Raw genomic sequence first — 25,674 nt, 5'->3', positions numbered from 1 at the left:
AAAAATGTCTGATAAAGTAGTACTTGTAATTAATTAAAAAAAATTCTAGTGTGGCTGCTGGGATTCGAGCCCAGGTCTCCACGGCCACAACGTGGAATTCTTACCACTAAACTACAGCCACTTTGTGTTCAGCGTTTCTTTATTTATCTTAATAACATTTCTAGCGGTGTACGCGTTATAATTTGTGTGATATACTCTCTAGTCCAATTCAATGAATTTTCATTTACTTTAATCGTATTGTATGGGTTACTTTGCACGATGAAATTCCAGCTATGAATTTTATATACTATTGGCTTTTATGAAATACCAAAAAACGAATATAAATATTGCACTCTGAAGACTATCTAGTCTCCTTGTCTCCTATTAATTGGTATACCATTTGATACAACACACGTTTTAAGAAATTTACTATTTCTTCCATCCCACTATAAGTGACGTGTTTCAATTTAGACGTTGTTTTACAAAAATGATAATAATAAATACTTAGAATGCATATAAAGTAAAGTAAACGAGAGAATAATGTATGTGCAACTCTCTTCTATATTATTCCCTCTCTTACTTTCTTTCACTCCACTCTATTTATTTATTATCATCTTTGTAAAATAATGATAAAAAAGAAACACATCACATATAGTAGGTCAGAGAGAGTACAAAGTGGGTGAAATAGTTAGTAAAATGCGGCTCCTACTTTTATATACCGTTAATTTTGTAATAAAATGTGAGTGAAATAAATTAGTGGAACACGAGTTACATTACCAAAAATAGTAAAAAGTAACCGTGTCAATTAATTGAGAACGAAATGAAAATTATTTTTTTGATGCTATCTAGTATGGACTCACTTCCGAAATTAATTCGTGACATTCAACCAAAAACTTAATGTCTTTAAAACAGTAATTACCCCTAAATTTATGCAGTCAAACACTAAACTACATTTTTTCATGGACAGTCTGTTATTACTCAATTATTTATTGCAGTTTCCCTGATAAACTACCATAAAGTGGCAGCTGCCGCGTAATTAACAGACCTAATTATTTTTTAAGTATTTGATTGTATTGGCATTTACTACCAAGGCATTGCCACCTCACATGATTTATCATCCCATCGACAGAAGAAGAAACCTGAAAAATTATTCTTCGATAGACAAAATATAATCAATCTCCCTTTGAGATTGTCAGAACAATTAAAATGAAGTGGAAATTTTATTTATTTATTTCATGATTTGTGTTTTAGTTAGATCATAGCTGTCCTTTTTAGAGAAGGTTAAGGAGTTAGACACACAAATCTTATTTTAATTAGTCCATTTGACGTTTGACCTCAATGTTTACTAACTAGGGTAAGCAAGTAGTCTTACTTTGTTAGTGGCTTCAACTCCTACTAATTAACTTCAGTTTTTTTAATCCAAAATGAAAAAAGTTCACCGCAAATTTAAACGCATAACATAAAAAATAGCCCAAGTGTGTAGCAAAAGAAGCCCTAAATTGGAAAAGAAAAGGATTTACCCATATACGAAAAGGGAAGGGAAAATAAATAAATAAATAAAAAAAGGAAAAGAAAGTATATAATGCGGGTCCCATGCCGCACCGCAAGCAGATAATATTTCTACCGACAATCCATAATGAATCCCACCAGGCTTCTTCTCTCTCCTCTGTCCTCTCCCGCACAAGCACACACACATCCATCAACCATGTCAATTGAGTGAGAGAAACGGAAGTTGGGGGATTTATTTCTCATGTGGAGTGAGTTGAAAGATTGCCAAAATTAGAGGTGGATATCGCATATTTCTTGCTTCTTCATTGAATGAATCTCCCTTTTTCTGTTGGATAAGCAACTGCTGCATCTGATGTTAGTGAGAAGTAGCTCTGATGACGCAATTCACACCACAACCATTTGGGGGTAAGTTTCCTTCTTTTTCATTAGGATACAACCCACATTCTTCTTCTTTCTTGTTGTAATTTGTGGGTTCCTGATTTGTTATGATTTAATTTTCGACTCAAGCACAGCTTTTGATTCTGAGTTACTATTATTTATGGAAAGGTTAGAATTTTAAAAAAGACTGCAACTTTGTGTTGGGTTTTTCTTGAATCTTGCGTTGTTGTGATTCTGAGCTGGATCTACTAATGGGATATTGGGATTCTTGCAAAATTTGATACTAGAAACTAGGTTTAGTAATGCTTAGTCCATGCATGGTAAAATCTAGTAGTATTTCGGTTTAATTGCAGAAATTGACTGTAACAAAAATGGAAAGTAGAAAATTTGAGACTAAATCTCTGTGCATATGCAGAATTTTCTTCCATTACTAAAAAAAACATAAGTTTGACTTATCTTTTGATTCATAAGAATCCGCATGTAAGATCTTGCATTCTCTTCCTGTCTTGAAATTCCATTTTGATTCACTTGAACTGGAACTAGATAGAAGCTCGACCTTTTCCTTGTTCGATTTGTTGCTACTGTATCACTTCTTTGGTTAGTGTTCTTTATTTGCTAGAAGAAATCTTTGTGTTGTGTCGTTGTAATTTGTGAAGGAAATTATATAAGTTGTTTAGTGCTTGATGTTAGTATATCACCTCTTGCAGCATTGCTTGCAAATCTTTGACATTTAAAACCGAGCATTGCTATAACTGAGGATGGGAGGTTTGTCGTTTGAACCAACAATCTTCTGCCCGCTTGATTATGTGACTCTAGGGCTCAAGGACCCCATCAAGGACTACCTGGGAAAGCCCCGGATCCTTTCACTTCTTTCAGTCATTCTGGATAAAACTGTCGACGAAAATGAGAAGATGCTTGTGACATCAGAAGCCAAAGATGTCATAACTGTTTTCCATGGTACAAGAGCGCCTTCTCTGAGCATTCAGCAATACATTGATCGCATTTTTAGGTATTCCAACTGCAGTCCTTCCTGCTTCGTTATCGCACATATATACTTGGACAGATTCATTCAACGGACAAACTTATGCCTGAATTCCCTCAACATCCACCGCCTTCTTATCACTAGTGTAATGGTGGCAGCAAAGTTCATTGATGACGCGTAAGTTCATTACACTCACTCAAGCTTGAGAAACTGTTTGACCTTTTAAGTTAAATCATTATGTAAAGTAAATGTAAAATGACTTCCACAGATTCTTCAACAACGCATATTATGCTAGAGTCGGAGGCGTCTCCACTAGAGAATTGAACAAGCTAGAGATGAAGTTTCTCTTTGGAGTGGATTTCCAGCTTCATGTTAGCGTGCAGACATTTAAGAAATATTGCTCGATCCTGAAACAGGAAGCCTCATGTGGACTCATTGAACGCTCCATCCCCATATGTGGAACGGAAGACAGCTGCACAAGCAGCAATGATGATGGCGCCCTCTGTTCTGCTTCAGTCTCTTGATGAGAAACTTGTACATGCTGATGCACATTCAGCATCGAGGAGACGAGGCTCATTCCACCTGTTAATTGCAGCCTACTGTATCTGATAAAAATGAGGGCTTGATAGTAGTTTTTGTTGGCACATAGATTTTTTCTGGGCTTCCCTTCTTTTTTTTCGTGTTGTTTGGTGGTCCCATGTATTGTATTCTTCAGTCTTGAAAGTAAAACTGGAACTACGATTCTTTAATTGATAATGTCATTTGATAGATGTTTTTAATTTTGCACATGTGAATACCTCAAGGTTAAGATAAAGAAGTCCTACTTCCAAATATCACCAGACAATGGCCAATATGATCGAGGTCGAAGATAACAATTAACAACAATCGAAGGCCGAGGTCGAAGATAACAATTAACAACAATCGAAGGCCGTAACCATTGTTCGTCATTTCATCTAGAGATAGATATGGCAAAAGGCACATGTCCTGTACTAACTACACTAAGCACTAACAAATTCCACAACTTCATCAAAAAACATATCACATGATGCCTATTTGAGGTTTCTACTCTACTCTACGCCACGCCATGGGTTGTTAAAATTGCATAAATCTGCATTCTGATCCAACCTCGTGCTTCCAGTTATGGAAAAAAAGCCTGCTGCATTCAAGAGGATCCCGGAGTCTAGCCACTGGGGAGAACAAATGTAAAATCACCACATCGAGCATTTCATACCAAGGCCGTTGCACGTGAGAATGAGGCCCTTGTAGCGATTAAGATAATCCTGCATTCCCCAAAACTAGTAATGAATGAGCATCATAAAATTCTTGAGGATTTACTATAACAAATGGATGCTGAGAGGTCACCGCTATGTTGCTGTCAAGCGTATGGAGCATGCCCATGTTGTCATATTCATGTCGCTTTACAGGATCACTCAACACTGCTCCACAAGGTTAACAAAAAAGATGTGAGATTTCAAGAACATACAGGTAGCTTTTAATAATGAAAATCAAGTCAGGTTTTAGCATATACTCCATATCTATTCTGGCTGCACAGAAAGGAACGATGCGCTCACTAGAGGTCACCACATGTCCACATTACCACATGTACACAGAATTCAGTTGCTTAGAAAACTTTATCACACTCTAAGCCATCAAGAGAATGACTACCGGTGATTGGTGAAAGTATCCACAACGGTGAAATTTTTTCCTATTGGAGCCTTTTCCAACTACTGCCAACACTGGTTATTCTTCTTCAACAGTTGTTGAAATAACCATATTTTCTTATCCAAAAAGAGTTGGAATCTACATAATGAGGAGCTTATGTGCATTGACATATTCCTAATATCGCCATTCAACTCCCAGAGTTAGTTTTGGGTCAATATTAAGTCAAGTGTTTGGTTTGTATAAACTGAGAGATTAATCAATCATGCACTTCAATAGTATAGATAAGCTCTGAAGCATGAACCCTAATTTTTGTGGTTTTCAACAAAAACTAAAGCCAACTACAAATTTGCATATTATGAAGTTCTCGCCAACCCACAAATAAAAGCTTGAGATCGAGATAGATACTACCAAAATCAGAATCCCAAATTTCCAAATACTACTACTAATAATAATGATGGTATAACTAAATTTCATTAAAATAAATAAACACATATTTGCAATTACCCTGATAAGCTTCACTGATTTCTTGAAATTTTGAAGTGGCAGTCTCCTCGCTCTTCTTTTTATCGGGATGCCATCTCTGGGAAATAAAAAAGTAAAAAGTTAATAAAATAGTACTAAAATTTACTGAAATAAGAAGAATGTAGAAAGTGAGGTACCAAGGCAAGACGGATGTAGTTGGATCGAATAGCTTCGTCGGAAGCATCATAATCCACTTCCAAAATCTTGTAATAGTCCTGCAAGGCGGGATTGCGAATTTACAAAACATTGCTTGCAAAAATCTATAGTTTGATGTAGAAGGGGGAAATTTAAACCTTTGGTTTCGAGACAAGGGAGCAGAAATCGAAATTGAAGTGAGAATTATCTTCAGGTTCTTCCTTGTGGTTAAAATCGTACGACTCTTCACACATCATTTTTCCACAAAGCACTACAAAATTGAGTTATTTCAGTTCTATCTGCGCCTGCGCCTTTTTTACAGCCGAAAACAAGGCGAAAGGAAACGGATAAAATTATGAGATGAATGAATGCGCTTTATATACATGATAAAATAAATTTAAATAAAGATAAACATTGATAAATTATACTCCTCCATAATATCCCAATATTTTAAATTAAATCAGATGAATTTACATAAATCAATTTTATTAGTAGTAGGAATATTAATTATTAATGCTCTTATTAAACTGCTTTTATTATATTTTAAAAGATTTAAAAAAATAAAAGATTATGATACATTAGCACATGATTTCCAATTTATAAATCAATTTGATCTGGATATAATCACACAAATATCTAATGAGAAAGTAATTTTTTTTTATAAATTTGGAGACATTTAATCTAAAAAAGGTTAATATTTACCTAATTATTGCTGAATAATAATATGTATCAGTTCGAATAAATTATATTCAGAAATCGAGTTTAAATATAAAAACCTAAAATTCAATTATATTGCTGCTTTAAGGATGACATGAAGATTCGATATATATTCTGATTCAAATAATCAAGTCAAGTTTAAATAGATTCCATACTTTGTTTCAATAAAACCTAAATATCGAATAACCGAAATCCGTGCCAACTGACTAACCTGAAACGGATATAGATAGGATATTAAAACAAGGATGTTGTATGTCAGCCGAATCCAGAATCCAGAATCCAAAAAATAAAATACACTACTCGATTTAAGCGAAGACAATACACCCCGAAAATGAAATTTCCACAAAATTTTAGTACAAGCTATAAATATGTTATATATACAGAAACTTCTACTCCAATCATGCTCCAAGATTACTTTTAAAAATATAATCATCTACCTTGGAGGCCTCTCCAAAGCTACCCAACCAAATTTTCCTTTCCGGAAATCCGACAAGATGCGGAATGATGCTTGGTTAGTATCCCCATTGAACAGTCGAAGAGCAAGCTTCTGTACAAAACTGCAATCAAGTCATAGGAAATCCATCAAAATACGAAGTTGCAGCAATCAATAACTACTTCTGACATAAACTATGGCAAAGGCTCTGAAAGATTGCGTGTTTTCTGCAGAAATGGCAAAGAAGCTTCCAATAACACAGAATGTGATAAGCACTAGATATCATGCAAAGCAACTTACATTCTACCAGCTCGACCATCTGTCTCCAACTTGTAGCGGTCTTGAAGAGCTTTGTTTCCTGTTTCAAACGAATAAGATGAGCAAACAGCAGATACTTCTCTTTTTTTTTAATCTAATTATGTCTGATCAAAAAAATCTTCAAGTTAATAGGTCATATTTGATGAAGAGTGATGTGAAAACGTCTCTTTCATCTAGAATCTCAGCATGTCTGTTTATGAGAAATAATTATACACGACATACCAACTTCAGGCAGCCGAGACAAAGTCTGTACAAGGATGGCTGCGACTTCAGAAACATCATAAGACCTCTCTCCAATGTCATCACATATGGCAAGTTTAACCGCAGCTGACTGATCGTCGATCCTCATTGGGATTATGCCAGGAGAATCCAGCAATTCCAAATCGTTCCCAAACCGAACCCACCTTTTATACCAAAATTAATATTAGAATCTATGTTACATATGAGGAAAAGACTGGCATTGTGCGTGTTCTATTAACTTGAAACTATTTGTACTTTATATACGATTGTGGTGATGATAGCTACCCTATTTTCTATATTAAGGAGCAGCAAATGGAGCCTGATCCTGGAATTTCATTATAGCCGTCAGGATTCTGAAACTTTACAAAAGCACATGTACTCTTTTTAATCTTTCCACAGTCTAGTTTATATAGATAACACCACAAGGATAGAACATACTTGAGCTCTCTTGTAACACCTGGTCTTGGGGCGGCAGGACACATCCGACGCTTGAGCAACCGGTTTATCAGAGATGATTTTCCAACATTTGGATAGCCCACTATTCCAGCTCGAACCTGTAAAAGAAATGCATGAACCTCGGATAGTAGTAGTAATTAATAATACATGCGTAACAGATACTATAAAAATTAAGAGTTAGAACCTTGTTTACTTATGTCTTCTTGTAACTGAATTAAATACTAGATCACATCCAACATACTAGTTAAGGAAATAGGTGAAAAGAGATGTAGTCCCTTTGCCCCAAAAATTTAGTCTGTGTTCCCTTTTCATGCATATTACAGTATTTATTAAGAAAAAAATGTAACTAATGTACTTGAAAAAGTAAATATAAAAATTAATCGTATATCCTTATTCACTCATCAAAAATAGAAATATTGTAAATTTCAAATGTTAAGGATGGTAGTTATTATGAGATGAAAGGAGCACTACAATTGAATACCTAATAATGAGCACATTATGTTCAATCATTGCCAGAGATATTACAACTAATAGGCATCAATTTCAGTGACCAATCTCAACGAGTTCATAGTTCATACACATTTACAGTTATATAATTGACTCAAACACAAGGCCAATGTAAACTCAACTCAAGACAAATTTGTCAACGAAACAAATCTAGTAATGATAGCTTGTACATTTGCTACAAGAAATTTTTTTAACAGAATGATAGCAATAGAAAATAGAATAATTATAAAAAACTCACAGGACGAGGAAGCAGTCCTCTGGATTTGCGCTTGATGTTAACTCCAACTGCCAATTCCTTTGCTAACCTAGTCAGCTTCAAGGTACCCTGATGTTCCCAAATTAAGAGTAATCATTAAAAAATGAGTTGTTGAAGTGGTATAGGTAAGCTATTTAGGTGGATGATTCAATAATACCGATCCAAACTGTCCGTTTGAGAAGACAACTTTTGTCCCCTGCCTTGCATAGTAACTAGCCCAAGCATCTCGGTCGGCTTTAGAAATCATGTCTTCTCGATTCAAAACAACAATCCTCTTCCTATTCCCCAACCATGTATCCATCTATTCACCAAAGTCTAACAAAAATGAATACCTAGCATAGAAACACAGGAAAGATACAGCAAGGCTCGAAAATCAGCCTTGAGAAGGTTTGCATTATTAATAATATTGAGGTTGTAAGTTGCTGTAATTTTATAATTTAGAGCATCCAGACAAGCTTCATTATGTTCACAATATTTTATGACCTTACATTCATCAAGTTTCTGTAAGATTAGAATGTCTTTCTTCATAAACTAAGAGACCAAATGCCACAAAAAATCATGGTACTTGGTCGTGCAAAAATGGTACAGTCATACATCTTTCATCTTCGTCTGTCATAACCATAAACATTTCCTACATTATGATTCCATTCATATTATAAGTAAACATGTAGTGGTGTGAAGACCTAACAGCAAAGACGGATAAATTTCTTCACATAGGTCTGCAAGGTTAAGAATCAGCAGAAAATATATGAAGTAGCCTGGATTCCAAGACACAATAAATCACGGAGATCTTAACCTGCGGATGGCTGGTGGAAATTGGAATCCTAGCATCTCGGACTTCTATCACAACATCCATCAATTTCAGCTGGACCTTGAGTTCTTTTTCTGTTTTCGCAATGTGACCAGGATACCACTATGATTTCCAACAGTATTACGAACACAAAAAAATAAATTTCAGCCTCAGTAGATGCCACGAGAATCAAGCATAGTTGCCAAAGATTGGTTGTTAAGACCACACCTTATTCCTACCTGAACTGGACGTAACACTTTTGTCCAGTGATAAAGGTCTCGTTCTAATTCTGCCCAGTTAAATTCTTCAGAATCAACATCCAAAGTGCTACTGAGCTTTGAGCTGTCCATTCCATTCCAGCCCAAATTTCTTCCACCAACAATCTGCAGGCATCTTCTGCTCTAAGTGATATATATTTCAACAAAATAGATCCATATAACATTTTAAAGGACAATCCATTCGTCAATTGCATATTGCTAAGTTATATGACAGTTGAGGGGGAAAATACTAAGTTGAGATGGAAAATCCCTAAAACCTAACAGTTCAGACGACATAAACGACTGAGAGAGAGAAAAAAAAATGAATGCATGTACATATTATTGAACAGTTTAGTAATTTAACTTACTGCGTAGCATATCGCAGCTACACGATTTTATTCAATAAAATCAACAGTGAAAAAAGGCTCCGAATTTACTATTAAAAGATTCGAGAGATAATTCAGATAGAACACTGGCCAAATCAATGCATACGCAATCAAAATCAGAAATGAACTGACGAGAAAAATAGGTTAACAAGACTGAGCAATGTGTCGTGCCTGGATTGTGGGCGAAAAAGTAGAAGGGTGAACGGCGGAGACCACCGCCAACGGAGAACGGCTAAACCGGCGGTGGAGTAACTCGCCGGTGAGCGAGGCGGCGGAGCTGTTAAGCCAGACGCCGGAGAGCTGAGCGGCCATCAATGATTATCTGCGAAAGGATAATTTTTAGGCGGTCATTGTTCATATCTTTGATTGTGGGGAAGAAACGCGTTCAGCTTAATGTCTTAATAAAATCGCACTTTGAATTCTCAACGCGATTTTGATCGTCTAAGAGTTTCGAGCCGTGGCCATCAATTATGTAGAAAAGGCCTATATTGATTTGGGCTAGCTTTAACACATTAATTAAGTCGTTGATATATCAATGTTTTAAGAAAAATAGGCCCATCTATTTTCCTTTTCAAATTAAGAAATTAGGGTAAATATCTATTTCAAATTATTTTCTTTAAAATTAATGAAAGAATCCAAACTAAAGTTGATTACTTTCTCTTTTTCTCATACGTCGAATGTCTCACGGCAACAAAGATTCAAGAATATTGAGGTCTTTAGTCCTATTGAGTATTGAACACAAAATAGAGCAAATTCTAGTTTGTTTATGGTATTATCCCTCTCTTTTTAAGCATAAAGGTCATAAACAGAGTTAAAGTGGTATTCATTATCAACTTTATTTTAAACTTAATTTGACCCATTTAATCCGTTATGCGTGATTCATGTTTTCGGGGATTATATTCACTAATTTGGCAAAGTTTTAAAAAATAATTAATAATTTGAGGTAGAAAATGATCTTGATGTAACGATGTGTGAATGGAGTGATGAGAAATGGGGAATATTTACATGAGTATTTATTTTTAAAAATAGATATTATTAACTTTCAGAACGGAAAATAGACTCTCACCGTTTCTCTGTAGTAGAGACATTTCTTTTAGATACGAGATTTAAGGAAATTGTATTAATAAAAGAGAAAAAATAAACCAGAACATAGAATAAAGTAGAGAGATGGAGAGAAAAAGTGTACTGTTCTTTGCTAAAAAATAAATGACTCAATTATAGTAAGATAGCCCAAAAGAAACACAACTCAACTACAAGGGGCAGATGAAGTATTAAAAAGGAAAATCAAAATTCTACTAGCTTATAAAAAGTAATAGCGGGAAGTTCAAAGACACACATTATCTCGGAGCACACATACAAATGAGTGGTGCTACGGGGAGTGTCGCTAGCCCATTGAGCAGGCCCATTTTTATTTTTTGTATACGCTACAATAATGTTTATCTCATATCGATTTGTATATTTCATATGTTTCATATAAATATGCACTCTTTTCATTTTTGTTGTAGGCAGATTTTTTCTTTGTAATGAGGACTCTATGCTTCTCTAATATTCCAATCACTTTTTTATTGCTACTTTTTTCCTATTTTACCAATTATGCATTCATCATCCAAAAAAATATCAAATTTTATGAGAGGGAGAAAGTGTTTCTACTGAAACCAAATAGTAAACGCTTCTTTGTATAGAATGTGATTCAAGTTCCCACATTTGAGCATAAGTTGCAAGTCTACAATCATTACGCATTAGTGTTTTTAGTTCTATACTATTCATCTACTTCACATTTCTTATTATTTATTCGTAACTTCCAATTAAATTATTTTATAAATAAAGGGCAAATACTAACATTTTATTAAATATACATAGTAATAAAAACTAAATAGCACATAATTGAAATTAGAAATACAGCGAGTGTCCCAATTTGGGGTCGAGCATGGCCACAAATCGGCAATGCTCCGCGTCCTACTCGAACAATCCGTTGTCATTGGATTGTCGCATTTGTGGCACCATTCCCGTGTCTAGGATGGAAGATGCGACCTTTTGACCCAGCAGAAGAAGGCTTTTGGTCTTAGTCGCATCATCACTTGGACCGCCTATTCTTCCCGAGCACTTCTCGTACTCAAGTTCTTCTGTTGATAGATCTTTTCCTCTTTAATTTATATGCCTCCTAATTCCATTTGAATCTTTATTTGTTGCCGCGACAAAAGATATACTACTACTAATGTCATGTTACACTAAATATAATTATACTATAAATCAAGTGAAAAAGAATATTTATACAGCGACTGCTATATAATGTAACATACACATCAGTACTTTACTGAATGGCGTGTTTGAGTGATTAATAGTAGTACAAGATAGAATATTAGATAGGTGTAAAATGATACATATGGGCCAGACCATATATTCTGATTTCGGAGACTGAGAAAGCACATGTATATAAACTGAGACTCCATCTCCATGCCACCACCAAATTAAAAACAATCAATATCTATTAGTATAAGCAAATAAGCATTGAGAGAGAGAGAGAGAGATGAGGCCAGCAATGGAGTACTCCAGGCAACAAGATGATGAGTTGGAGAAGGTGAAGAAGGAGCTGCTGCACTATGCCATGAGACGCGACTGGTGGCAGGTGCTCCATACCTACAAACTTAACAACCAAGCTCCCACTGCCAAGATCACCCGCTCCGGCGACACCGTCCTCCACATGGCCATCTCCGACTCCGACTACCACTCCCTCACCGTCAGACGCCTCCTCGAGTTCGCCACCAAAGACGCCCTCCGCATGGCCAACGATCACGGTAACACGCCCCTCCACGTGGCCGCCTACCTCGGCAACGCCAGGGTGTGCCGCTGGATCGCCAGCGCGCGCCCCCACCTCATCGGTGAACGCAACAAACACGGCGAGACGCCTATCTTCCTCGCCGTCGCCCACGGCCGCAAACACGCCTTCCTCTGCATGCACACAATCATGAGGCGGCACGGCCTTGGCTTGGGCTTTTGCGGCAAGGACGACGGCAGGACCATCCTCCACTCCGCCATTTCCGGAGGGCATTCCGGTCATCTTTTTCATAAACCAAAATAAGTCTTTGTACTACTGCTACTACTACTACTAATAATTTGTGAATGGCAGAATTGGCATTTCAAATAATCCATATGTATCCGAAGCTAAACCGGAACGATGCAAATGGAATCACTCCGCTTCATCTTCTGGCTACCAAGCCATCCGCCTTTAAAAGTGGGACCCGCATGGGAATTCTTCGAACTATTGTCTATCACTGTAAGTTTCATAACTATCAAAATCTATTTTCATATATTTGTCATATCTGACCACAACACAACCAAATCTACTTATATTTCAAAGGTTTATACATTAGAAAGCTTCAGTTTCATAAGGACGAAGACGATCTACAGCAACCTCTGACCTTTTGCGCCCACATTCGTTCATGGCTCTGTAAGTATTAAACACATTTTTCAGCTAGATATATCATGTTAATTATAGGAATGGATAATCCAATATGGAGTATTTTCATTTCTTTTACAGATTCGAGCCAAGAAAAGGATACAGAGAATCCAAACAATGATCGCCAACGACCACCCCTGGAATTTGATAGTAAAGGAGGTGAACTACTTCAATTAATTAAGTTTTTATTAATTTCATTCTTCACTGGGAGAATATCCATTCATTTGAAAATTAATGGTCATACTACTATGTATCCAGGCTTGGACTCCGACTACGTCTCCTTCTGCGCACCCATTGGCGAATGTCTATCACTTATATTTCACAAATTTGTAACATGCTTAACCTTAGGTAACCCCCATTTTAATCCAAATCAACCCATAAAATAGCCAAAGAAAGCATTAAACATTAATATCGCCTCGTATTTTCATTTAATGTTGTATTGATGGTTAGGGATGAACAACCAAATACGAATGGTTATAGAGGAAAAGAGACAGCATAAATGGACGGTCCAGATCATGAAAGAATTGGTTAACAGAATGTCTTCTTACGATTTCGAAATAGAAGTGAGATCGCCTCCTCCATCGATCAAGAGAGATGGAGATGGTGGAGTGTTTGATATTAGTGAAGTCAAATTGCAAGATCTTGAGCATCAAAAGTCCAACATTGTCCAAAAAGGTAAATTAACCATATTCATCGATCTAACTCTCATTAAGTAGGAATCTTGTACTAGTAATTTTCCTATACGTGGGATCTCTCCACACTTTTGGTGTCTGTCTCTATTTTTTCAATGGACAAATTATCAAATAAATCACGAAAGATGGTCGAATTCTAATCTGCCCCACACTTTTCAAAGTCTGAAAAATAAATCACGAAGTTTGAGATCTGATCAATTATCTCATCCTTCCCTCTAGCGGTGAATTACACGTTGATGTGGCAATCGGTTTAAAACACATTGACAAAACGACGTTTTAAATTTAATTAGCTAATGTCGGTTTGCCCAATCTCTTCTGAGTGTTTTAAAGTGGTTGACAAATCAGCATGCAATTCCTCAGAAAAGGGAAGGATGACTAGGATTTGACCATCTTTCGTGATTTATTTAACAGTTTTATCATTTTTTATGTATCCGGCCGTAACTACTTATTAGCTATACATAATATCGTACGCAGATGGAGATGACAAGAAAAGAAACGGAAGAGAGGAGATGTCATTTTCAGCTGCATCGCAGCAAGAAGTGACAATAATGGTGGAAAAAACAAATGGAAATTTCGGAATAACTATTCGAGACAATGAGGATAAGAAAGGAAATAAGACATTGAAGCAAAACCCTAAAAAGGAAACCCCTCTGCTCTTTGCAACGAAGCATGGGATAATAGAAATGGTGAAATACATACTTGGGAAATACCCTTTGGCCGTTCACAACGAGAACGTTGATGGGAAGAACATAGTTTTGCTGGCTGTGGAATCTAGGCAACCACATATCTACAACTTCTTACTCAAACAAAAAATACTAACTCAAACCATTTTCTACAAGACGGACAACGACGGTAATAGCGCCCTGCATCTCGCCGCCATGCTCGCTAACCGGAGGAACTGGCTCATCCCGGGCCCCGCCTTGCAGATGCAGTGGGAGGTCAAGTGGTATGAGGTAATTAAGCCCATCTTGCAAATGAACTTAGCCAGTAATATAATGTGAAATTATATGAAATTGAATAATCTGTTGCAGTTTGTGGAGAAATCAATGCCTGCGAAATTCTTTGTGCCATGCAACCAAGAGGGGGAAACACCCTGGGAAATGTTCACCGAAAACCACAAAGAGCTGGCCAAGGAAGCTAGCGAGTGGCTGTACAAGACGTCTGAGTCGTGCTCCGTCGTGGCTGTGCTCATCGCCACTGTGGCCTTCACTGCCTCCAGCACTGTGCCCGGAGGCATCGAGTCCAATGGCACACCCGTGCTTAAGAAACAGCCCGCATTCAATGTTTTCGCCATTGCTTCACTGGTTGCGCTCTGCTTCTCCATAGCCTCGGTTGTCATGTTCATGGCTTTCTTCACCTCAAGGTATACAAATTGTCCTACTTATTATTTCTTTTTCATATTTTTATTCAGTTTTTTTCTTGGCAGGCATCGAGAGAAAGATTATGGGACGAATCTGCCGGCAAAGCTGCTGGTAGAGTTGACGTCGCTGCTAGTATCAATAGCGGCAGTGCTGGTATCGTTCTGCGCAGCACATTTTTTCGTGATAAAGGACACCTTCAAATACACGGCCTTCTCGCTCTATGCTGCAACGCTTTTTCCGGTGGCACTCTACGCCTTCTGGCAGATTCCGATGTACTATGAGCTCGTTAAAGCCACTGCCAGGTCCACGCCTCAGAGAGTATACGAACACGACTAGTTTCCTTCTTTCCATTTTTACCCTACCCATTTGCCATGTTTTTGTTTGGGAATAAAGACTACCTCTGTAACTGCATTCCATTATGTGTGCACACCATATTACGAAATACTTTATGCTCACCTATCTCTACAGGTTGTCCTCGTTAATTCCTCTTCATTTTTGAATTTTTTTTTTGAAGCACCACAAAGTACTACAAGAAAATTGTGCGAGATTCAAGTTCCAGAAGAAGTTGAACACAAAATAAACCATAATTATATGGCGTTTCCATTAACGGTGCTTTCACACCAAGACAACAAATGGAGACTCCACAACTACTCAAATGAGTAATTAATCAAATTTTTTCTGTACATTCATTCTCACCGTCGTTAATGGGTCAATGATCAGTCTCAAAAATTGCTACCACAAAACTCATCGTCTTAATTCAGCATGGTTAGGTCTGGTCATCACTCTCACAAAGTAACTTCTCGTCTCTGGCAGAATGCGAGGGATCAGCTGGGAGTACCTGCGTTCGTTCATTCACAGATAAGGTAAAGCACAGAGAAAATAGTAACCAATGAACCAGAGGTTGAAGGCCAAACATACCAGGGCATCACAGACAATTTGTCGTAGTTATCCAGAATGTATAGAATGCAAGCATGTCTTAAAGATAAGGCGTTGAATGCGTCTGACAACTCAAACATGAGGGATACATTTTCAACTGAAATGTCCTAGAGAGAGAAAGAGAGGGAGGCAAATGAGATATCATCACAAACTGAAGAAAATCCATTTAAAATCAGTAAATTTCTCATGCGAACTTACCTGTGCAATGGCATATTCGCACAGACGCTTTAGACCCTCCAATAAATACTGATCAGCCGCCCGTAGAAGTTCCTGTGCTATTTCTAAGTTGACGTCTACAGAGCCCGTGTATATGTATCTAAATCCAATAACAGACCAGTTTCAGGATCTATCTATAGAATGATATAATTGATTCATAACTTACAATGACCGGACTTTGTCAGGGTACAACCCAAAGTATTTACCTCATCATCAACTCAAAGACATCCCATCTGATATTTGGGATCTCTATGTCTTTGGCATCCCTCTCCTGCAACATTATGTCAAGTTTTTAGAGTATTAACAAACCAACTGGACAAGGACTTACCTGCTATTCAGTCTCACATGTCCATAATATTTACACCGAGGCCTGAGCACAGCTTTGCATTTGAAGTTTGTTTCAAATAGATGCTTAAGGGCTATGGGCAAACAGAGATGAAAGAGATAGACACATAAATGAAGTTCAATAGGTGGAGATCTAATGGAAGTGGAGATTCTAATTTCAGTGAGGTTTCCTAATTGATGGGTAAACAATAAACACTAAACAGTGGCTGTAAACAGCTCAATTTACTAGTACAATCGTATAACAGCTATCACAAAAGGGAATCATACTCCTCTACAATAAGATATGTGCACTACTAAGCAGGGCGAAATAGCAGTTATGAAAGACCTTAAACGTAGTGTCCAGCACAAAAGTCTCTTCTTCCATCATGGAGAGTGAGGCCATAAAGGGGAGCAACCAAGCACACAGAAAAAAATAGTAACAGGAATCAAATAGCATGCTCACCCGATAGCCACCATCAAACATAGCTCGAAATGCATCGGAAGAAGCAAGCAAACAAATTCTGTGTGCATAGAACCGTCTTCCTGGTAATCCAAAATGGAAAGGAGAATATTAGCAGCGATACATATTTATGGAAATTTCAAGATCTGACAAAAATCACTACCTTCAACCAGAAATGTTACATCAGATAGTGTGGGATTATTTACATACTGTTCACCCAGATATACCTGCAGTAATATTCCATATTTAGTACGCGCAAACAATACTACTCACACATTCAGTGCATCTGTGACTTCAAAAGAAAAGTAATTGAATTCTGTTTTTCCACTTAATTTCCTACTCTGTGGCCAAATGATTACACAGAAAATACCCACACTTTCGAACCCCCAGAAGCCAAAACTGAATCCTTATAAACGCCTTTTCTTGTTTAGTTCAAAATAATTGTTTGATGACAATTTATCAGTTGATTGACTGATACAACAGCAATAACACAAATAACAGTCACCTGAGGTATTGGGGAAGGAGGAGCAGCATCGACTGGAGAAAGTGAGTTTGCTTTATTAGCCAACCTGCATAATGCCATAGAACTATCTCTTTGATGCTTTGAGTTAGTTGATTCCAGAAGTTCCAAAAGCAAAGCAAGTCCTACAAATACACAAGAGTGAGGCAGGAAAGTGAAAGCTGTCGTCAAGATTATCTGCCATGTCGCTGCAGAAAATCTTGATTTAGGTAGATGTTAAACTAACTTTATAAAGTAGTTTCGAAAATCAGGTACCATTGTTATCAATGAAAATGGTTCTTTGGTCATCTGAAGAACAAAGATGAGCAAGAGCCAAAGCCACGCGTCTCTGAACATTTCTTTCTCCCGCACGCATCAAGTATGTTAAATGACTTAATACCTGTACAAAAAAAACTATTAACCAAGTTGCATATCCATATTAAAATGGCACCTAGAGCAGGCCACATCAAGAACTAAAAGTGTGCAGTGTGTCATTCTACCTAAAGCACATAAACATTTTCAAATTATTCATGCTTAAATATTCTGCATACTACCATCATCTGCTTCTTCAAACTCAATGCTGATGAAATCTAGTCTTTTGAGTGTCATGCTTAAATATTCTGCATACTACCATCATCTGCTTCTTTAAACTCAATGCTGATGAAATCTAGTCTTTTGAGTGAAGCATTAGAGGAATCAGTTTTCTCACATCCTACAAACAACTAAAAGTAGCTTACCCGCCCATGAATCTTCTCTTCAAGTCTTTTTAGTGTCTTGGCTACACAATCTCTAGTAGGCTGCAGAATTAACAAACCGGACATATATCTCTGATTGAAAAAAAGTAACATTTGTCCAACCCAATTACAAATATTCCATAACAGAAATTTCAGTCAGGCATAGGATTGTACTTGGACAATAAATTCACCATCTTGAAGTTTCTGAACACCCCCCACCCTAATAAGATCTGCAACATTATCCTACAACAACAAGAATGCCAAACATAAGAGTAAGAAACAATGTGATTATGTTACCAAATAAGAATGAACTTATAAAAAAGGCCAAAGCTTTACGAGCACAACCACTAGATAACTCAGTGATTTTGCTATACCTCATTATCTGCAAGCCCATAAAGAGCAAATGCAGCATTATGCTGCAAAGATCCATTTTTTGATTCAAGAAGCTTCAGTAACGGCATTATTCCACCGCTGTGGGCAATACCAGCTTGATTATGAGGATCCTGCAAGAGGAACAATTAATGTTAAGCACCAAAGACACAAATAATTTACATTGCACCACACACACACACACATACATACATACATATATACATAGGGCGGCTAAAATAAAAACTACTTTTAAAAGATAACTACGAGCCATGAATTGAGCATGTATGAAATCACTGGAAAATTTTATGAATTCAAACATAAAAAACTTTGTTAACTTTGATATTTGAACCTAGGATCATGAAGTAATTCAACAAGGAGATGAATCCACCATAGATCTTCATGGTCTAAGGGTTGAAAATGGGTCCTAGTTTATAGCCTAAGAGTGCTTTGCAGAACAACCCCTCCCTACACACACACACACATACACATATATAGGGTTGCATTATAATTATAACTAATTCCAATACAGAATGCATAACTATTTCAAGTCCGTATATTGAAATTATCAACACAAAATCATAACTTTATCATCTACATTGTGTTGATATTCAAATTTACATGTTATGTTTATAAAGTTATGTCTTTGTGTTGATAATTTTAAATACAAAATTGAAAGTTATGCGTTCTGTACTGGAAATTAATTATTATTTGATCACAACCCCCCTATATATATAAAGATTGTCTTTAGGCTAGTGTTGGTGGTGTAAGAAAAACGTTACCTGAGCTAACCTCCCTAGGGCAAATGCTGACATTTCCCTCAATTGAGCATCTGGTGACTGGAGCATCTCTATAAGTGGAGGAACAGCACCTCTTTGAACAATGTGGACCTGCAGAGGTATCACACCGGATTTTTTTAGCAATACATAAATTAGGGACTATACTATAGAGAAAGATTTTTTGTGAAATTTCATAAATAAAGTTACAGGTGAAACGGAAAGATAAGTTATCTGTCAACCTTACAGTCTGAATCTGTTGCAGCAAATTGCCCAAGAAGGAGAGCAGCTTCTCTTTGACTCTCTGAACAGCAGGAGCTGTTATTCATGGATGTCAACCAAATCAAAAGTTCAAAAAATTAAATCCATTTTCTACTTTATGGAGACCTTGTACATATATACTAGATCAGAACTGGACAAAATAATTAGCATAAACCATGCAGAATATAGTAGGAGCACAGACATCTAACAAAAACCGGATTTCAAAAAAGAAATAGGCAGAGTTACTCCAGCATGTTTAGCCAAAGGAATCAGCCAAATTGATTGATTACACCACATCTATGTAAAAATTATATTTCGTCCCTCATAATAATAGCAACAACAACACCAACAAAAACAACAATAAAAATAACAATGACAATAATAAATTAATAATAAAAAAAAAAAACACAAAGCGGTAATGCAAGTATGCAACAATCAATTTTGGAACAGTGTATTCCACAAAGTGGCTAAGTTCTTATATGAGAACCATATTCAATAGCCATTACATTCCTTTAGTGTATTTACCTGGTCTAAATACCTCTTATAACCCAATAGCATCTTATAAATCCATCCAGGGCTCAAATCTGTTTAGCTAACTAATAAATTCACACAAGGAAGAGCTATAACAAGTCAAATACCAACTACCAACCAAAAAAGAACACTTGATATTTTAGTTATATCTAACCCCCCCCCCCCCCAAAAAAAAAAAATCTCTTTTTTTAAAAAATTGAACTCAAATGGGAAAATGTTTCTGAAGAAAGAAAAACCGAAGCAGAAACGACACTCAATTTGGTAAATGTCTAGTATTCCCTTCACAAAGGAGGGGGGCATAATGAGAGTGTTTGTCAGGGATGAACATCTATGAGCACATCTAAACATGATGATGCAATTTCCACTCATGATTTATTTTTCCACTTAGAAAATACCTGATGTTATGTAGCTTTTTGATTCTCATAGTAAAGTTAACAAATAAAGTTACGAGAAGACAAAAAGGCTTCTGCAAATAAGTATTGAGTTGATAACAGCATTTCTAAAATTCATTTGGTCATACCGAAGTAAACCGATAACAGGCTGCAAAGCTCCAGCAACAAGAACTTCCTTCTTAATATTTGGTGACGAGTGGACCAGATTACCAATAACACCAACCTGACAATTTGCAGTGACTATAAGCATGAGTACACATGATACTTACTTTTAAATATAACCATATAACTGAAACATAAGATAGGAGCGAACCGCTTCATAATGTATAGCAGTGTCCTCGGACCGCAACATTAGAATAAGTGTAGGTAGAGCATTGCATTCCACAATCTAAAATTAGCAAACAACTAGTAAAGACTTCATAGCGCATGAATTGAGAGAGGGAAAGAAAGAAGAAGACAAATACCTGATTCTTGTTCTCGTCATTCTTAAAGGCAAGAGTACGAAGAGCTCCTGCGGCTGCTCTCTGCACCTTCGAGTCAGAAAACTCAAGCATTTCAACAAGAGGAGGGATACCACCTTCAATCCTGAAATCATGATTTCAGATTTTAGAAGACAGAAATTTTTATACTCCACCACAAAGCCCACAAGAGTACCAACCTAACGCGTATTTTAATGCTGCTATTCTCGTGAGCAAGGTTAGTAATTGCATCAGCCGCTCTCCTGATGACACCACTTACCACCCGAGAGTTCGGACTATCATTATGCCTCTTCAAGAGATCCACGAGATGGGGTAGGGCCCCCGCATCAACAATTAGTTGCTGATGCTCTGGCTGTCAAACAGAAGGGATAGATTGACAAATTATTAGTATAAGTTAGTATATGTCATGAAGATTGGATTCATCTAATGATAAATAAATGCCACGAGATCTTTCTGATTCTGTCATCCTTCCATGAAACACAATTACGAAAAACTTTCCCATATCAGGAGAACAAACCTTCTGTTAAAATCCCAACATTAGTTTCCCAAGCCATTCCATAACCATTTCTATACTCACTGTCTACTCTTATCAATAAGCTGTCTTCTCAATGAAATGAAAGTTTACAACACTTATTTGCTTAAGTAATAAATTTCCAATATTTATTCCATACACTTTTTTATACTACTGTTTTCTGAAAGTTATACACAAACCTACTTCTATGCAAATGAACGTATAGCGTGTTGCAGATATCAGAAGCATGGCGCTAACATCACCAAATTCAATAGTTAACAAGCTAACAATGATTTGTCATGATCGTGCGCATCACTTCAGAAAATAAGCCAAAAACAGAAAAAAGCTGAAATAGCAAAAGGCCAGTTCATTCCTTAAACAGTCGAGCATTCCTCTATGGATCATTCACTTGCAGGCACCTATCAGGTTAGCACCATGATCATTTGTCATTTGTTGGGGAGCTACTATCCTTTTAAATGCAGAAATAAGGACAGGATATTTTGCCATAAAAGAAATTAAACTAATTCACTTAATACAGAAAAGTGAAATCATCAAACTCATTGAATCAAAGTAATCAATATCTTTGGCATATTACCTAATAAGGAATGTCCCAATTTCAGCCAAATGTCTTTATATCAAGACTAAATTCATAAGCAATTGGCAAACGACAACTTAGACAGCAATTAAAGTTGCTTGATTCAGAGAGGAAAATAACCAAACAAAACATATAGACTCAGAGCTATGCAGTGCTGGAGTTTACTTTAATGGCTAGGAGTCCCAGAGTGAACGCACTTCCTTTCTCCACTTCATGCTCATATGAGCTCAAACCACCTTCCCCGTCCCTCCCCAGAGGAGGCGGAGCCTGAAGATGCTTTACCAATACAGGAACCGCCGCACAGTCAACTATCAAATTCACCATATCCTCTGCAACCAAGCACACATAATTACATCACGGATCATAGAATTAAACTCAAAATCCAGCACAGGCACCCTAGAAATGCAAAAGGACAAAACTGAGACGCGCCCAAGCAAACTTCGTCGAATGATTATCTCAATAAACGGAACATAAATATAATCTCCACTCATCTCTATCACCTACAACCACCACACGGATCATTTCACCACAGATCTAAGCCCTAAGCTCAAAATCCAGCACATGCACACTCAATTAAAACACCATATCGCACAAAAAAGCTAATTATACAAATTAGAATAAGAAAGATAAGCAAGCTTTTACTAATTGTTTTTTTCATTTCCAGTACCGTTCTTCGCGAGCTCCGACAGGACATGGATGGCGTGTTTGGCAGACGCGCGATCCTCCTCGGCGGCTGAGAAAACAGCATCAAGGATCTCAACTTGCGCTTTTATATCTCGGATGAGATCTTGTTGCGAAGCTGCGGGCGATTCGCCACCGACACTTGCACGATCTTCACCGCCGACACTTACACGATCTTCACCGTACTCCTCTTCGAGCTTCCTCTTCAGGCTACGTCGCGAGGACGGCGAGGCTGATTGCTCGCGGAGGCGCCGCCCGGAGTTCTGGCTCTGGTTCTCCATCAGTGGAAAAGAAGAAAAAGAATGGATTTGATGAGAGAGAAAATTGAAATTAAGTGAAAGAAATAGTTTTAATTTTATCTACTTGATGATGTGGGGTGCTCGTGGGGGTATTTTTGGAATTACAGTCTTTTTAATCTAAGAACTCGTTCTATGATTATACAGCAAACCCAACTAATTTAGATGATTTAAACGTTGTCTCCCGCGTTTCAAAACTAGGCAAAAATATTACTACTCCTCCATTTCTGATATGTTTACATATTTATATCGTGGATTGGATATAACATGATAATTAACTTGGGATTAAATTTTCGGGCCATAAGTTGGATAACATCTGGATATGATTTTTGGATATGATTTTTGTGATGTTGTTTTATAGACTAGATAATGCTCGGGGTTATTAGCAACAGAGAAGAATCGAAAAAAAAATCAGAATCATCCCTGATTAATTTCTGATTTTATGGAGTGGAAAATAAACAAGCTTGACTTTTACACATTAGAAAAGGCAAAGTGATGCTTCACAAATTTTCAAACGGGCACCACTTTCGCAACTCTCGGAGATCTTAGAAGAAATCATCACTGCCACAATTTGTGTAAAATTTCCAGTAGCAACAATGAATCCATAGAACAGGAAGCTCAGCTCCAGAACAAATCATCTATCAATATCGGTGCCTAAATGATAATTGAAAAAATCTATTGAAGCAATTGACAGAAAATCGAAGCTCAGATTTGGAACATCAACAGTCCAACCTCATCACCGCCTCACATTTGCCAAAATTGAAGAAGACGACGGATGTGTCAGTGGCTATGCCCAGTAACCAAAATTGAAGAAGACCATTTTTTGGGCGGAAAGAAGAGAAACGCATCGACTTCAATCGATAGAGAGAGAGATAGAGATTGACGGAGAGTGTCGGCGGCCGATTGGAGAGAGACCACGACCACTGAACCACACAGCCGTCGCCGGCCAAAGCATCGTACGGAGAGAGGCAAGTGTAATTGATAGAGAGAGAGTGAATGAGAAGGTAGAAGATGGAAATCCATTTCAAACAGTGTATAAACCCACACATTTTTTATGGATAATAGTAAAGGCTCAACAGTGTAAAATGCTGATGTGGACACGGGCCTGGATAGGCTTTCTAAAGCCCGACGGGCTTTGGAAGTTTTTATCCAGTCTATAAAACGATGGATATATATAGGATTAAAGTCCTAAACCTACTTTATCCCTGCTATAAAACGGGTCCTTACATTCTAAAATCTTGAAATATTTTGAATCGATAATTGAATTTTGAAAAATAGCCCAAATTCAGTTCTGCTAATAATGACTTATTTTACTCCCTCCATTCCCTCATAGTTGAGGCGGAACTTTTCGGCACGGAATTTAAGAAATGAATGTTGAGTGTGTTAAATAAATAGATAAAAAAATAAGAAAGAGAATAAAGTAAAAAAGTGAATAAAGTAGAGAGAATAAAGTAAGAGAGAGTAAAGTAAGAAAGAGAAAAAAGTTACTATATATGGAAATGACTCAACCATGAAGGAACTTCTCGAAATGGAAAAATGACTCAACTATTAAGGAACGAAAGGAGTATTAATGTAAGAAATTATTTTTTGAGGTGTGATTGACAAGACAAAGGTATCTTGGACTCGGCTCCCTTTATAGCAAACTCAATTTTTTTTCCATGTGATGAAGCAATGTGTGAATGTGGCACGTGACAATAATAACTCTATCACTGTACAATCTAATTGGAAGTATTATTTGCTGCATAATTAGTTGGAATATCGGTACTTCATTCATTCTTATTAATTAATCTTATAATTTTAATTTGATACTGAGCTTAATTCATGATTGGAATAATTAAATTAGTGGTAGACTATTGAGAGGTAGTAATTAATAAGGATTCAAAAACTCTCAACTGAAGCACGGGCCAGCATATAATTTGAAGTTTGAACCAACTTCTACAAGAATTTCAATCATTATGCATATATCCTTGATTCAATTTGGTTTTCATTGCATCTTTGTTTTATAATTCGTGCAATGATGTGATAACGAGAGGTTAAGAATTTAAATATTATCAATAATTTTTATTTCAAAGTACTTTATTACTCGTCCACTATAATAGTTACTTCCTTCATCTCTAAAGAGTGAACATTTTGTTTATCACGATTTTTAATGCATAATTGAAAAAATAAAAGAGAGATATAAATAAAAAATTTTTAAAGTATTATTAGTGAAGAATATATTATATAATCTAGATATATAACTACTCAAAATTGTTCAATATTGTACTTCTAAAAGGTCGTCCAAATTAATCACACTCTTTGTTTCTAGACTATACATTTCTAACTTTTTTATGGAGAGATGTGAGATGTCACATTTATTGATGCCCATCGAATATAAATCCGAGTGCTATAATTGAATGTTTGATAGAGTTGAGGTGGAAGTTCTGAAACCATACTCTAAAAATGAGTTTTGGTGTGAAAATCTTTTCTAATCATACACCAAACTCAAATATATTTTTAATGTTTTTTTTTGAAACAACACTAAATATGGTATTACTGCAAAATATTTGTGAGATAAAAACTTAAAAATAGTGTAAA

At 36.7% G+C, this 25,674-nt stretch overlaps 5 protein-coding genes and 1 non-coding gene across 10 annotated transcripts; 2 read left to right on the top strand and 4 right to left on the bottom strand.

Annotated features, from left to right (window-relative positions):
• Positions 1-49: 49 nt before the first annotated feature.
• TRNAH-GUG lies at positions 50-121 on the bottom strand. The gene has a single exon. It is a non-coding gene; the product is annotated as a tRNA-His (tRNA).
• Positions 122-1,616: 1,495 nt separating this feature from the next.
• Positions 1,617-3,616, top strand: LOC125207104 (cyclin-U4-1-like). The gene is made up of 3 exons (XM_048106319.1): positions 1,617-1,893; positions 2,574-3,025; positions 3,117-3,616. Exons 2-3 carry the CDS (start codon positions 2,625-2,627, stop codon positions 3,370-3,372), a joined length of 657 nt encoding a protein of 218 aa, XP_047962276.1. The 5' UTR covers positions 1,617-1,893; positions 2,574-2,624; the 3' UTR covers positions 3,373-3,616.
• A 107-nt stretch (positions 3,617-3,723) lies between these two features.
• LOC125207105 (chaperone protein DnaJ-like) lies at positions 3,724-5,528 on the bottom strand. 2 transcript variants are annotated; one of them, XM_048106320.1, is made up of 5 exons: positions 5,326-5,528; positions 5,170-5,247; positions 5,015-5,090; positions 4,211-4,284; positions 3,724-4,143 (listed from the first exon to the last, which is right to left on the bottom strand). In XM_048106320.1, exons 1-5 carry the CDS (start codon positions 5,422-5,424, stop codon positions 4,057-4,059), a joined length of 414 nt encoding a protein of 137 aa, XP_047962277.1. In that variant the 5' UTR covers positions 5,425-5,528; the 3' UTR covers positions 3,724-4,056. The 2 variants fall into 2 exon arrangements, with proteins under 2 accessions (XP_047962277.1, XP_047962278.1); XM_048106321.1 differs by having other exon boundaries at positions 3,724-4,128; positions 5,326-5,525.
• A 631-nt stretch (positions 5,529-6,159) lies between these two features.
• On the bottom strand, positions 6,160-9,875 carry LOC125203428 (DAR GTPase 3, chloroplastic). Its single transcript, XM_048101765.1, has 9 exons — positions 9,699-9,875; positions 9,124-9,267; positions 8,891-9,007; positions 8,252-8,395; positions 8,077-8,163; positions 7,314-7,429; positions 6,858-7,039; positions 6,618-6,675; positions 6,160-6,441 (listed from the first exon to the last, which is right to left on the bottom strand). Exons 1-9 carry the CDS (start codon positions 9,837-9,839, stop codon positions 6,318-6,320), a joined length of 1,113 nt encoding a protein of 370 aa, XP_047957722.1. The 5' UTR covers positions 9,840-9,875; the 3' UTR covers positions 6,160-6,317.
• Positions 9,876-12,015: 2,140 nt separating this feature from the next.
• LOC125204697 lies at positions 12,016-15,519 on the top strand. 2 transcript variants are annotated; one of them, XM_048103405.1, is made up of 9 exons: positions 12,016-12,580; positions 12,655-12,801; positions 12,886-12,975; positions 13,066-13,143; positions 13,243-13,332; positions 13,435-13,659; positions 14,151-14,629; positions 14,708-15,039; positions 15,103-15,519. In XM_048103405.1, exons 1-9 carry the CDS (start codon positions 12,055-12,057, stop codon positions 15,371-15,373), a joined length of 2,238 nt encoding a protein of 745 aa, XP_047959362.1. In that variant the 5' UTR covers positions 12,016-12,054; the 3' UTR covers positions 15,374-15,519. The 2 variants fall into 2 exon arrangements, with proteins under 2 accessions (XP_047959362.1, XP_047959363.1); XM_048103406.1 differs by having other exon boundaries at positions 14,151-14,622; positions 15,103-15,244.
• Positions 15,520-15,602: 83 nt separating this feature from the next.
• Positions 15,603-23,123, bottom strand: LOC125204698 (ARM REPEAT PROTEIN INTERACTING WITH ABF2-like). 3 transcript variants are annotated; one of them, XM_048103407.1, is made up of 19 exons: positions 22,788-23,123; positions 22,286-22,449; positions 21,194-21,366; positions 21,000-21,120; positions 20,849-20,923; positions 20,664-20,758; positions 19,594-19,669; positions 19,358-19,465; positions 18,581-18,709; positions 18,381-18,449; positions 18,210-18,269; positions 17,749-17,872; positions 17,479-17,618; positions 17,137-17,200; positions 16,977-17,056; positions 16,396-16,460; positions 16,172-16,289; positions 15,956-16,080; positions 15,603-15,875 (listed from the first exon to the last, which is right to left on the bottom strand). In XM_048103407.1, exons 1-19 carry the CDS (start codon positions 23,080-23,082, stop codon positions 15,782-15,784), a joined length of 2,175 nt encoding a protein of 724 aa, XP_047959364.1. In that variant the 5' UTR covers positions 23,083-23,123; the 3' UTR covers positions 15,603-15,781. The 3 variants fall into 3 exon arrangements, with proteins under 3 accessions (XP_047959364.1, XP_047959365.1, XP_047959366.1); XM_048103408.1 differs by lacking the exons at positions 15,603-15,875; positions 15,956-16,080 and adding an exon at positions 16,535-16,569; XM_048103409.1 differs by lacking the exons at positions 15,603-15,875; positions 15,956-16,080; positions 16,172-16,289 and having other exon boundaries at positions 16,405-16,559.
• Between the last annotated feature and the right edge of the window lie 2,551 nt (positions 23,124-25,674).

The sequence above is a fragment of the Salvia hispanica genome, chromosome 2 (assembly GCF_023119035.1).
Source record: "Salvia hispanica cultivar TCC Black 2014 chromosome 2, UniMelb_Shisp_WGS_1.0, whole genome shotgun sequence".
Lineage (NCBI taxonomy): Eukaryota > Viridiplantae > Streptophyta > Magnoliopsida > Lamiales > Lamiaceae > Salvia > Salvia hispanica.
This window is presented reverse-complemented; position numbering and strand designations above follow the sequence as displayed.

What these genes read in the sequence shown, in the direction of transcription:
- LOC125207104 (XM_048106319.1), top strand. Translation starts at nt 2,625, where the DNA reads ATGGGAGGTTTGTCGTTTGAACCAACAATCTTCTGCCCGCTTGATTAT. An exon ending in GCAAAGTTCATTGATGACGC is followed by an intron (nt 3,026 to 3,116) that starts GTAAGTTCATTA and finishes TGACTTCCACAG; the next exon opens with ATTCTTCAACAACGCATATT.
- LOC125207105 (XM_048106320.1), bottom strand. Translation starts at nt 5,424, where the DNA reads ATGATGTGTGAAGAGTCGTACGATTTTAACCACAAGGAAGAACCTGAA. An exon ending in ACTACATCCGTCTTGCCTTG is followed by an intron (nt 5,091 to 5,169) that starts GTACCTCACTTT and finishes TTTATTTCCCAG; the next exon opens with AGATGGCATCCCGATAAAAA. An exon ending in AATCAGTGAAGCTTATCAGG is followed by an intron (nt 4,285 to 5,014) that starts GTAATTGCAAAT and finishes CTTGTGGAGCAG; the next exon opens with TGTTGAGTGATCCTGTAAAG.
- LOC125203428 (XM_048101765.1), bottom strand. Translation starts at nt 9,839, where the DNA reads ATGGCCGCTCAGCTCTCCGGCGTCTGGCTTAACAGCTCCGCCGCCTCG. An exon ending in GAGGACTGCTTCCTCGTCCT is followed by an intron (nt 7,430 to 8,076) that starts GTGAGTTTTTTA and finishes TTTCTTTTACAG; the next exon opens with GTTCGAGCTGGAATAGTGGG. An exon ending in GTCTCGGCTGCCTGAAGTTG is followed by an intron (nt 6,676 to 6,857) that starts GTATGTCGTGTA and finishes CGTTTGAAACAG; the next exon opens with GAAACAAAGCTCTTCAAGAC.
- LOC125204697 (XM_048103405.1), top strand. Translation starts at nt 12,055, where the DNA reads ATGAGGCCAGCAATGGAGTACTCCAGGCAACAAGATGATGAGTTGGAG. An exon ending in GGAATTTGATAGTAAAGGAG is followed by an intron (nt 13,144 to 13,242) that starts GTGAACTACTTC and finishes CTATGTATCCAG; the next exon opens with GCTTGGACTCCGACTACGTC. An exon ending in ATGGCTTTCTTCACCTCAAG is followed by an intron (nt 15,040 to 15,102) that starts GTATACAAATTG and finishes TTTTCTTGGCAG; the next exon opens with GCATCGAGAGAAAGATTATG.
- LOC125204698 (XM_048103407.1), bottom strand. Translation starts at nt 23,082, where the DNA reads ATGGAGAACCAGAGCCAGAACTCCGGGCGGCGCCTCCGCGAGCAATCA. An exon ending in ATGGGCTTGCAGATAATGAG is followed by an intron (nt 18,450 to 18,580) that starts GTATAGCAAAAT and finishes TTGTTGTTGTAG; the next exon opens with GATAATGTTGCAGATCTTAT. An exon ending in ATGGTGAATTTATTGTCCAA is followed by an intron (nt 18,270 to 18,380) that starts GTACAATCCTAT and finishes TTAATTCTGCAG; the next exon opens with CCTACTAGAGATTGTGTAGC.